At 36.8% G+C, this 12073-nt stretch overlaps 1 protein-coding gene across 1 annotated transcript in view; it reads right to left on the bottom strand.

Moving 5' to 3' along the window:
• COL28A1 (collagen type XXVIII alpha 1 chain) overlaps window positions 1-12073 on the bottom strand; it is an 88743-nt gene that overhangs the window by 48646 nt on the left and 28024 nt on the right. Inside the window, exon 12 of the mRNA XM_026072648.1 lies at window positions 1326-1394. Within this exon, the coding sequence (XP_025928433.1) occupies window positions 1326-1394 (69 nt within the window). The remainder of the gene's footprint in view (window positions 1-1325; window positions 1395-12073) is intronic.

The following is a 12073-nucleotide window of genomic DNA, read 5'->3' as shown; positions in this document are numbered from 1 at the left end:
ATCAAACATGTAGCATCTCTTGACATAAAACAAACAGAAATGAAAATTTAGAAACATTCCAAAGTAACTTTCAATTAACACGTGGAGCAGTAGATTGCATTCCAGCCTTCATGCCAACAGCAAAAGGGTGTTATCTCTTTGCATTGGGGCAGCTGCTTAGAGCACTGGCCCTTGGAGGTGACAAGGAGGAGGGAAGTCAGGCTACATTTGGTTGCAATATAAATCAACCATGAAGCATGGATGGTCAGTTATGAGGTTTCCCCCCCTTAACCTCAGTCTAGGTACTCAAACTCTATTCAAGCCTTTTCAGCAGAACATTTAATTGCATGGGAACATCACGCACTACATAGTTTCTGTGTCTCCTTCTTACAAGGTGTTACAATCTTCAGCATTACTCCAGTGTACAGAGGACTATGTGCTTCAAGGATAAGAGTATAAAGCAGTTTTCTCTCTCCTCAGAGTAGTACAGAAACTGTACTGAGGAGTGAAATTCCTCCTCCATAAACTATTTTCCTTTTTGGAATGATCCAATAGAGCCCCTTTTACTGTTTCTGAGCTATATAATCCCTGGCTACATTCTGCCTCCACTGCACAGAAAACACTTAAGAGTCCAATGAATGTAGAAACTAAAGTAGTAAAAGCAGAAAAGTGAGATTATTTTAGACACTGGCATTTGACTTGAAAAAATAGGGAAGATATTTGGCATAAATGAACTCTAAAAACTTAGTAGCCAGACTAATTTGGGTGAGATCTGGTTCTGCTTAATTTAGATCTCTTGTTTGAGTCTAAGCTGTAGGTTTCTAACAAAGCTCTCCTAAACTAAGTAGCCACGGTTCCTATATAGATGCCTTTGAAGACCCTGAAAGGAAGATTTGGCTGGCCAACATAGGTAGTCATGATTTCTCCAAGTTAGCAAGACTGCATTCCACCTTGCAGTCTGTCCCTCAGTGAAGAAATAATAAGGCAAATGTGTCACTTGAATGTCTATCATAGTGACTGAGATATACTGGTATGCCTTTAAGTATGTTTACTCATTAGTGCAAGCATCTGCTAGTGTTTGAAACTCATCTCACATATTTTACCCTCATTTAAATGGCATTGTTTCTGACTTCTACTGTTCCAGTGGCTTCATAATCAAAATTTGGAGTTGCTGGAAAGGCAGCTCTGTCTTCTCCATCCCATGCAAATACACAAACCCATCAATGTTATTCATTTTACATTTGGATTATAAGAGGTTGAGTTTGATGAAACAGCAAGTAAGAATTTTCATCAAGAAAAGGACTGCACAGAGTTAGCATTTTAACAGATATATTACTGAGAGTTACCTTGGGTCCTGGATAGCCAACACCAGGGAGTCCTGGGGGACCATAGGGACCTATAAGACCCTGTTCACCCTAAAGGAAAAAACATGGTAAGAGACAACTAAGTGCAAATGGAACATTAATCAATTTCCCCCAGGGTATCTGTCCATGGCCTATAGAAATATGCATTTACAGTAAAGAAAAAATTCTGACTTAAGGTTAAATGTTTAGATTAGTAGCAGGGTCAATACCCTTGCCATACAAGTGGCTGGGATAGATGATAATGTTATAAAGCTATAAAGCTTTATAAGCATCAGAAAAGATCAAAATGTGTTTAGTCTTTGCCAATCCTTTGTCCTGATTTTATTTGATAATTTGGTATGTGCTTCCTTGGCTCCCTCTCTTTTCAGAAATGATGAGCCTTTGGAAATTTAGTAGTATTTATGGTTTAAACATTGACCTAAAGCTTTTTCCCATAGCGATGACTGCGTATCATGACAGTTCTTCATACTGCTGTCTTTGACTGCAGCTCCTAATTCTCTTGTGCCTTTAGTATGTTTCTAACAAAGCCACTGCAGATTCTAGAGACAATGAGCACCAAATCTTCCAAACCAATTGACATTTAGAGGCATAAGCAGGAGTCAGGCAAATAAAACCCTTTAAAGATCTGAGTTTTATGGCCTGGAGAACCTGTCATAGACCCCTACTATGAATACTGAGATATGTTGGATGAAACATTCTAAAACCACTGACATCATGAAAGTCTAATTTAACCTAAGTAATTTTCACATTAAAACTTTGTGTAGCTAATATGGTGATGATTTCCAATCAGTTACAACTTTAAGGTCTTATGAGTTCTGCAAATCAGAATAGATCCAATGAGCCATATAKGAATAATCACAAGTACGTACTCTCCAGCCATGCACTTCACACAGCATATGACCACTAGAGTGAAGAATTTTGCTCTATTTATAAACTCCTGTACAACTACTATGGTATCCTCCACTTGCATTTGCTCTAGGACTCTGATACAGAGAAGTGTTTTAAGCATGATATTGTGCCTACCTGTGTGCTTAAATACATGCGAAGTGTATATAGGAATATAAGCAGCCATGCGTACTAACAATTTCTTCAAAGCTTTAGGGTTAGCTGGAAACTGGATGCTTTAAGTACTATAATAAGTGAAGAAAATATGCAGTAACTCTGAAAAAATTCAACCTCCTTACCTTAACAATAACAGGCTTCAAATGTATTTTCGCATTATTTCTAGAAAGTTCTTACAACAAAGATCTGCAAGTCAGAGACTACTCTGAATTCCTTACAAAAAGCGCTGTTTGGGAAATTCATTTTTCAAATAAATCAGAAATTAGTGGGAAAAGGTCTTCAAAAACAGCTTTTTTTTGCAAGGAATAAGTAAATGCACTAGCTTTAAGTCATAAATGAGAGATCACAAAACATTTTTGGGAGCTTAGCTAACCCTTAGCTAAAGAGTTAGTGTAAACAACACATTCTCCATGAGAATCTCTGGGCAAAAAATAAGAAATAATGAAAAAATGGGATTTAGCTTATACTTCCAAGATGCAGTTCTGGTTTTACTGATGTCATAATTAAAGATGAGTTTCAACAATGAGAGCAGTTTACCACCAATGTAAGAGAGAAAATCTGTATTTATTGTTTAGTGGAGCTGTAAAATGAGGGGATGGGAAAGAGTAAAGAAGGCTGTCAGCACATAATAAAAGAGAGAGCTGAATTCACCATTAAAAGCAGTTTGGTCTGTCTCCTCATAGACTAGCTCTTGAGTTGAGCCAGCCAGAGGCTGCAGCAAAGGTATGTATATCACCATTCATTAAATTCAGATTAGTCCTGGAAAAAATGGACCCATGAAATGTGATTATTAAAAAGCTTTTTATCAAAATGTATTTATTTTCCAGCAGCTATTTGTATTGGGGGAGCATGAAATTTGACTTTTGTTTCAGAAAATTCAAGTGAGAAGTGGGCCATACTACAGCTTTGAAGAGTGTATACAGGTAGGTCAGAAGGAGAGTGTGTGTGTGTGTGCGTGTACGTGTGTGTGTGGAACAAAAGCATGCGCATACCTTTTAAATCTACACTTGTAATGTCTGGCTTACAAGAAAGTTCATATTCCATGAATATGATCTAGGTAAGCATCAAAAGAAATTGAATATAAGAATGATTACAGTGATTGCAGAATATTTGATGAGGTCTTTAAAATACATGCTTAGAATAGATCAGTCAATGTCTAAAAAGGAGCATTCATTGTCAAGTATTTTTCTTTTCTCTTAACTGAGAACTAGTATCATCTGTACTGATGATGTTAAAATTTAAGCTAAATGAATTACTTTAAAGTCGTGTGCCAGAGATTATTGTAATTTGGGGCTAAATATTTTAACTTCTGAATAATCATAAATGCAAATCAACAAAGTGTTGTCTATTCCTACTAAATACAATAATAGCTATAAAAAAAAAACACTGAATTGTGTTTATTTATCAGAAGTTAAAGCATTTCATTCTAACTGAAATGATAATATTTTAAATTGTTAGCTTGGTCAGTGATCCCTTAAGTCCTTGTTCTCCAGTTTACATACTGAGTTCTGAAATCCTTCAATGCGACTTTTGTATTGCAAGGTCAATGGAAGTTTTATAAATGACTTCAAAGCCAGATATTTCTCCATAAATTTACCTGCTTGTAATCAAGCAAAGAATGAAGCTAAGGTGAAGGAAGGGGAATATATAATGAAAGTAAATAAATAGATTATTCTTGCAGCTTAATTTCTGATAACTATGCATTTGGAGCGCTATCGTTGCAACTTTAAAGCCTAGAATAGAATCATAATTAATGCTCAGCCTTAAATTCATTCCTTTAGAGGACAACATATTAAACGTGCTATGAAATGTAATGCTTTTTCAAGATTCAAGAATTTGTAGCACACCTTCATAATTATATATAATTAATATAGCATGAAAAAGAAAATTCTTAAAAGGCAGACAAAAATCAGAGAAAGCTGATGTAACTCCAAATAGTACACGTACCTCAGAATATCACACTAATAGGGTATTACCAACATCTACATTGCTTGAATGTAGATTCAGTGCATGTAGCAGTAGCTGTTGACAAAATACAGGATGTAGCAATGAAGTTTACTATATTCCTAGATAGACGATATTGTTTGGCTTTCATAATAGTATTTATTTTCATGAAGACTTTGGACTAGAGTCCCAACTCAAGTTGGTGTATGTCCAGATTATCTTAAATGGATGCATTTTTTTACTGATATAAAGCAGATTAGAAACTGACTCTTTGTTCATAGATGTTGTTTTCCTTTTATGTTTATTATGAAACTGAACAAACAAACAAACAAATTTGCTCAAATGGCAGATCTTCCAGACTTTCAGTTCCTCCATGGGATTAACTTAGCACTGAACAAGTTGTCCTTTCAAAATCTGCTTATCAAAAACAAATTTTATTAAGTGTTTCCCATCAGCAGGAAATTTAGGGAAGGCCAAGAATAATACAACCAGAGCTAGTATTTGTCTTCTCTTTAACTCTGTTGACACACTCTCTGTTGTAAGTACTGTTGTCCTTTAGGCCAACAGTTACTTCAATTTCAGGACTTTCTGAGTTGCTTTTGTTTAGATGAGAAGTAGGGGAAATGCGTAAGGAAATATTTCATACCATTTCTTTGGAAAATAATATACAATAAGACCAACATTTTCAAAAGGATTTTTTGTGACTTAGACGTCTCCATCTCATTTTCAAAGGTAATAATTTAGGCTACTGAATTTCATTAATGTCAACACATCACAAGAATCCAAGCATCAGTGGAAGTTAAGCTTTGCCTCTGAGTCTGTAGGCTCCCCTAACTAACTCACCACCAATTATTTTTTCAATAGCTACCAACTTAACCAGCAGAGCCCACAAATACACCTCCTTGCAATTTCAAGGCCTGGAAATAGCCTGGTTAGGGTTGGACTTCCCCACCTCAGGGCAGAGGTGCCTCGGTGGGAAAGCAACAGGCCCAGACTACTGTAAACAATGGCACTTTCAGTCTGATGGATTGGAAAATTGACCCATTAAAGTTTATTGCAATCACGTAACTTTTTGAGCCTGAGCAAAAGCCTACTGAAGTCAGTTCATTTCAGTTCAACAGGCTTTGGCTAAGGCACTATTATGCACCTTGGGTGAGTTGGCTCCTGTGTAAAAACGAGGAAGTCCAAAAGGTAACACAGCAGTTGCCTTGACTCTCTCTTCCTTTATCCTTTGCCACTCAGAATCTCTCCAACTATTCCTTTTAATACTCTGCAAGATTTGCTTAAAACGTACTAGAGTGATTATCCTTCACAGAATCACAGAATCACAGAATGGCTGAGGTTGGAAGGGACCTCTGGAGATCATCTAGTCCAACCCCCCTGCTCAAGCAGGGTCACCTAGAGCACATTGCACAGGATTGCATCCAGGCGCGTTTTGAATATCTCCAAAGAAGGAGACTCCACAGCCTCTCTGGGCAACCTGTGCCAGTGCTCTGTCACCCTCACAGTCAAGAAGTTTTTCCTCATGTTCAGATGGAAGCGTCTGTGTTTCAGTTTGTGCCCGTTGCCTCGCGTCCTGTCACTGGGCACCACTGAAAAGAGTCTGGCTCCATCCTCTTGACAACCTCCCTTCAGATACTTGTACACATTGATAAGATCCCCCCTCAGTCTTTTCTTCTGCAGGCTAAACAGGCCCAGCTCTCTCAGCCTTTCCTCATAAGAGAGACGCTCCAGTCCCCTAATCCTCTTTGTAGCCCTTCGCTGGACTTGCTCCAGTAGTGCCACATCCCTCTTGTACTGGGGAGCCCAGAACTGGACGCAGTACTCCAGATGTGGCCTCACCAGGGCTGAGTAGAGGGGGAGGATCACCTCCCTCGACCTGCTGGCAACACTCTTCCTGATGCACCCCAGGATACCATTGGCCTTCTTGGCCACAAGGGCACATTGCTGCCTCATGCTTAACTTGGTGTCCACCAGCACTCCCAGGTCCTTCCTCCCACCACACTCACATGCCGGCAGGATGATCTGGCTCTGACAACTGCAAGAGTCGGATCCCCATTCTGGACTCCAGCCTGGGAAGCTGTGGGCTCTGCCAGGAAGCACACGCACAAGAGAGGCCTTCTCCCCTACTACTGCTAGAAACAACACACACGCAGAAGGGACACCCAACTGCAGCACAGCTGCTGCTGGACACAGTCTGCTGCTGTTCCCATGAGCACAGCAGCAGATTCATGCTTTGCCATGCGCTTCCCTCCTGTACCCTCTCCCCAACCGTCTCCCACTCACTCACTCACACAGATACATGGTGGCAACAGTGGTGAGGCTGTGCACTAAATATTAGCTATTCAAATTCCCATTCCTCATCTCTTTTATGGAAAAGGCAGCATGGGATGTCTGCTGGACTGTGATGTATTAGCATTTCCCACAGAATGAATGAAAAAGATCTGCAAACTTGGAGAATATAAAAAAATCTATCAGATTTTTGATTTTTTTTTCAGTAACACCCAGCAGTAATATCTGTAAGTAGGCTACTCTGGATATAGCAAAAGCCGCTGAGCACATTGGCTGCATTTGTTGAAACTAAACCTGTGAAATCGTGTTGGAACTTGTTCTATTCTAAAAACCAGAGTTTGAATGATACAGGCTCATCCCTCAGCTGAAACAATAAACCAAACTTCTTTGTTGTGTTTGCAGAGTGTCTTCCAAATTGTGTGTTCTGTCTTCCAAATGGACATTCTGTTTTGTATCTATTTCCAACAACTTCGAACAGAACTTTCCAAAGACAAGAAATCTGTGGAATGCTTCCTAGTCCAAATCATTTGTTCTTTCTCAAGTTCACCCACCTGCTAGAGGTATGCTAATATATGTGCTGTCTTAAATGCAGATGGAAGTCCAACTAAATTTTTTTTTCGAAAAAAAATTAAAATTAAAAAATTTCCAGTGACTAGTGTACTTTAAGCAGCTTCACAGCAGCTGTTATCAGTACATACTGATGTAGGTATTATTATTGCTTATAAAAAAAAGATGGTAGAGTAGTAGGAAAATTCTTTTCTGTTGAATGTCTACATCCCTGTTGAAGTGAGGATGTTTGAAGATTAATGGGGGGAAAAAAACCCACTACCAGACAACATGCAAAATTTGGAAACTTAAACTATTTGACCTGTTTTAAAGACTGTGTATTTCAAGCTTCATATGTCTGTTAGTAAGTGTGGTTTTTTAACAATCACGGTGCTACAGGCAACGTGAAATTTATTAAAACCACAAAGTCCAGGCACTAATATCATTATCTCCACAATTAGAAGGAAATTTTGACTTTTCAAAGTAGCTTCTTTATAATTATTTTCCTTGTCTCACACTGCGTGCAAATTCTTTTTTCTCTATCTCTAAAACTTGATTTTCCTTTAAGTGTAATATCAATTAATGGGAAGAAAAATTTCATTTAATCTGAGCTTAATATTTTTACATATTAAAACTGTACCATTTTAAGCTTGGAATATACATAATAGTCTTCCTTCCTCCCACTCCCCCCAAAATAGCTTATGTTATGATGAGTATCAGTTAGTGCCAATATAAATAACTACTTTTAAGAAAGCTCACACATAATGTAAGGAACAGAAAGGCTAGGTATTTCACAGGAAGCTATAATAATTAGTAATGTCACAAATATAATATTTTTCTTTTTAAGATAAACATTAGCAGCAACAATTGATACAGATATTTTGATAGATATTATTGATATTTTGTATTTTTAAGCTAGCTGTAGTGCATAGGAACTACACTTCTTTATAGGAAAACTGGATTTTTCAGTCTCCTGGGAAAGAGGTAGCTTGCCAGATAAGTAAGGACAGAAATCATAAGTCATGAGAGAAGTAGCGGCATCCCTTAGTTCATTTTGGGACAAGTTTTTAGGGAACTATGCAAGGATGAATTTCTCATAGGAAGATTATCCCAAGATGGTTTTATGGGAATAACTGCTTTGAATACTCATATTCAAACTTGACTATTTCCTTAGAATTTTGAATATAATTCAAACTATAATTCAAAATCTTACTATGCATATGAAATTTTCCAGAGAGGCCCTAGCTAAAGCAGTGGCTTTTAAGAATGTGTTGTTTTCAGTCTTTCTATTAATATATCATGGTTTCTAGAAATGTGTTCTTTATTTTGAGTAGCTGGTCTAAGAGTTTGAAAAAACAAACCTAATATCATTTCTGAAATGGTAATTATAAGTACTTCCTATTCATAACTTCCTTTATGACTGGCTACCTCAGTCACACAGATCATGCCCTGTTCCTGATTTTATGCCTCAATTGTATAATCTAGATTCATATTTTTCTGTTTGTATATTATCCACCAATACGTATGAATATTCAGTCTCTCATTAATAGATTTTAAAATTACCTTGAATATAAACATTCTTACTGAACCTTACCTGTATTGTTCTATAGAAGAAGCATTTAAAAAAATTAAATAATAACCAAACAAGCATTTGTGAATAAGTGAATAAAAGTTTTGATAATAGACTTAGGCATGTTCCAAATTCATTTTTATCCACGAATACTAGGGGAAAGTGGATATGCATGTTTTACATTGTTGATCCTAATAAGGTACTTTAGCTTTGTAAAACTGTAAGCAGAAAAAATTAGGTCTAAAATACAAAAAATAAAGGGCATTGCGTATATGTTCATTCTTAGAACTCCTCCGTTTTCCAGAAGAATCACGGTATTCCTGTTTCCTTTTTAGAGAGGAAACCAAAATGTATGAATTTTTTTTGTGTTAGAATGTTTACTTTTTTCTTCCCCAGAGCTGTTTCTTATTACTATTGAATGGCAAAGCTGTCTCTAATAAGAATATAACCACATAATATATGTGGTAATATAAATCTGACAAAAGTAAATTCAGTAGCCAGTTAGAATGCTATTTTACTGTTTCTACTTAAGAAAGCCTGGGGCTTCCTGTAATAATTTTAGTGTGGTCTGTGAGAAGCAATCCTAGTAAAAGGAACTGCTACTAATTTAATCACCATACCACCTATTATCAAGTTATCCAGCCAGTTCATGGCCTTTTAACAATAAAGGATTTTAGCTTCACATCTTCTTTTACTAATGTAAACCTTTGATTTGCTAAAACAATATTAGGGATAATTAATATTTTGTTAAGTATGTTCCTGCTTCTAATCATTATTTAACAACAATCTAGCCTAATACTTAACAAAATGAAATAATATTTAAACATTTTTCAGAAATGTTTTACAAGAAAGGGAAAATAGAAGTACTTAAAGTCAGTACTTAACTATTTAGTTACAGCACTTCTCAAACAACTTCTTGGATGCCTGAGACAGAGTCCTCACAGATCATGTGATGACAGAAGTATTGGGAGTTTTTAATCCATGACGGGGGACTGGTTACCAACTAGCCTTCTGCTTCTCAGCATGTTTTGGAAGGCAAGGCTCCACTTCACAGTGCACCCTCTCAATGCCATGCAATACCACAACCACTCTCCTGCTTGGTGGCCACGAGAATCAGGTGCCTATGGACAGCACATAAAAGACATTGCCACGTAGCTGGGTCTGCCACCTGGCATTGCAAAGCAAGAGAGAGGATATGACATTGTGTTGTAGAGGTGTGAGATTAACTGAATTGGTGAGACATATGAGTGAATGTAGACTTGATGAGAGACCAAAAAGGTCTGTAGGAGTCTGGAGGTCTGGAGTTTATATTTTGAGGAACTGAATATCGTCTTTCAAACCTCAACATGGCCCACTAATAATGAATAAAAATGTTCAGTGGTGGTGTTCTGCGTTATGTCATATTGATACTAATTCCATGAAACTGCCTTTAGCTCTGTTAAACCAGGGTGAAGTCACTAGTTCAGTTCAATAAGCAGTAAGTATTAGCATGGAAAGGCTACTGTATAGGGAACTGCACTAAGAATAGACTTATTTATTTTATCCAAGACAGTTATAAATAACTGCTGCTTTTCAGATACATTGTATGATGTGTCATGAAAACTAATTTTAAAAGAGCAGTTGAATAATCTTTCTGTAAGGACAAAAGATATTGGAAAGATTGCTATGTGTTTGAACCAAAAAAGGCCTTGACCTTTACTTGCTGAATGGGTGCTTATTAAACTGTAAACAACTACTGAGTATCTGTGCTGATCATTAAAAAATATTTCACTCATCTCAAATATGCTCAGCCTTGTAGAAATGCAAAGCTTAGCCTTGGCACTAGGTATGGACAAGAGATAACCTCTAAACATATGTCTGTTTCTTCTATACTCTTTAGCTCTAAGTATAATTACCTAAGTGTATTAGTTACATTTGTCTGGCAATAATTTTATTATGATATATGCCTGAGCCTGGAAAAATCTTGACTGTCTTTTAGGCTGCAAGCGACAGAGCTGGAAGCTGGGAAAGAAGAAACATTTTTTTTCTTTCATACTGAAAATCTGATCCTGAGGTATAACAAAAGGCAATAAATATTGTACTCGGGTAAATGAAGTATGTATACAGAGACATGCATGTATTTTACAAACATGAAAGTGTGTGATGAGACCAACAGGAGGACATAAAACATTCAAAAGATATGATTTAGTATATAATAAAAGTATCTGGTAGAACTATCTTGGATTTGTCAGTGTGAAATGACAGATTCAAAAAAAATAGTCATTTGCTGTACTGAAATTAGAGAGAGGCATGACTTTTCTACTACATTCATGAATAGCTTCTTTCAGACCCATCATCTTCTTTTTTTCCCCCACTTCTGAAATAATCTGTAATAGGTCTCCTAATCAAGCACTTCGTTGAAAAGATGAACAAACAAGGAATATAAAAAAGCACTTGTCAGGAAGAGGAAAATCACGATGGATGCCAGCATTCCAAAATTTCCACCATAAATATTTCCTACATCTAAAGTTACTTCAATCTTCAGATGAACTTGTTGCCTAAGAAACAAAACATGAATGTTTACATATTGTATCTTTGGCAAATTGTTTAATGTGATTTTAGTTGCCTTATATAACTTAGATATGGCACTGTATTAATGAGGCTATCAAAAAAACTGTGGTGAACTGACTTTATCCTTAGACCCTACATTTTCAAACTGATACATGAAAGATCTTTCTGTACAAAACAATGATGTTAACAGGCATCCCACAGGCAAGACAGCTGCATTCACATACAGCTATTTGCCAAAGGCTGGTAAATTTAAAGACTGCTTGAAATAATCAGATACTTTATCCAATTGATTTTGCTGGTCAAGCTGTAGTCATTATCTCTAAATGATTTATTTTAAATATAACTGATGCATTAATCTTCACCAAATCTTATACCACTACCGATTTTAAAGTCATTCTCAGTTTTTGCAGTATACAGGAAATTCAAAAATGRCTTAAAAAACTCATTCTCAAGATTTTAAATTAATTTCCAATGTTTAAACCCAAGGCATTTTAGTCAAAAATATTTTAGCAACGAACTTCCCAAATGACAACAGAAGCAACAAGACATATTCAGATCACTTAAATTCCAGACTATGTTGCTGTGGCTCTACGCAGATCCCAGCTAGCACTTTACTGTGGCCCCATAAAATGCTCTCCAGAGCTCTGATGGCCAGGCTGAGAGACTTAGATGGGATATAGACCGTGTGCTGCCAACAATACAATGTCTTCATAACATTATGACACTATTGTGCATCAAACGTTTGAAGTATGCTATTGCCATGCAA

Source organism: Apteryx rowi, unplaced genomic scaffold (assembly GCF_003343035.1).
Source record: "Apteryx rowi isolate R43461 unplaced genomic scaffold, aptRow1 scaffold_346, whole genome shotgun sequence".
In the NCBI taxonomy this organism is placed as follows: Eukaryota; Metazoa; Chordata; class Aves; order Apterygiformes; family Apterygidae; genus Apteryx; species Apteryx rowi.
The sequence above is the reverse complement of the archived record's forward strand: the minus strand, read 5'-3'. Positions and strand labels throughout refer to the sequence as shown.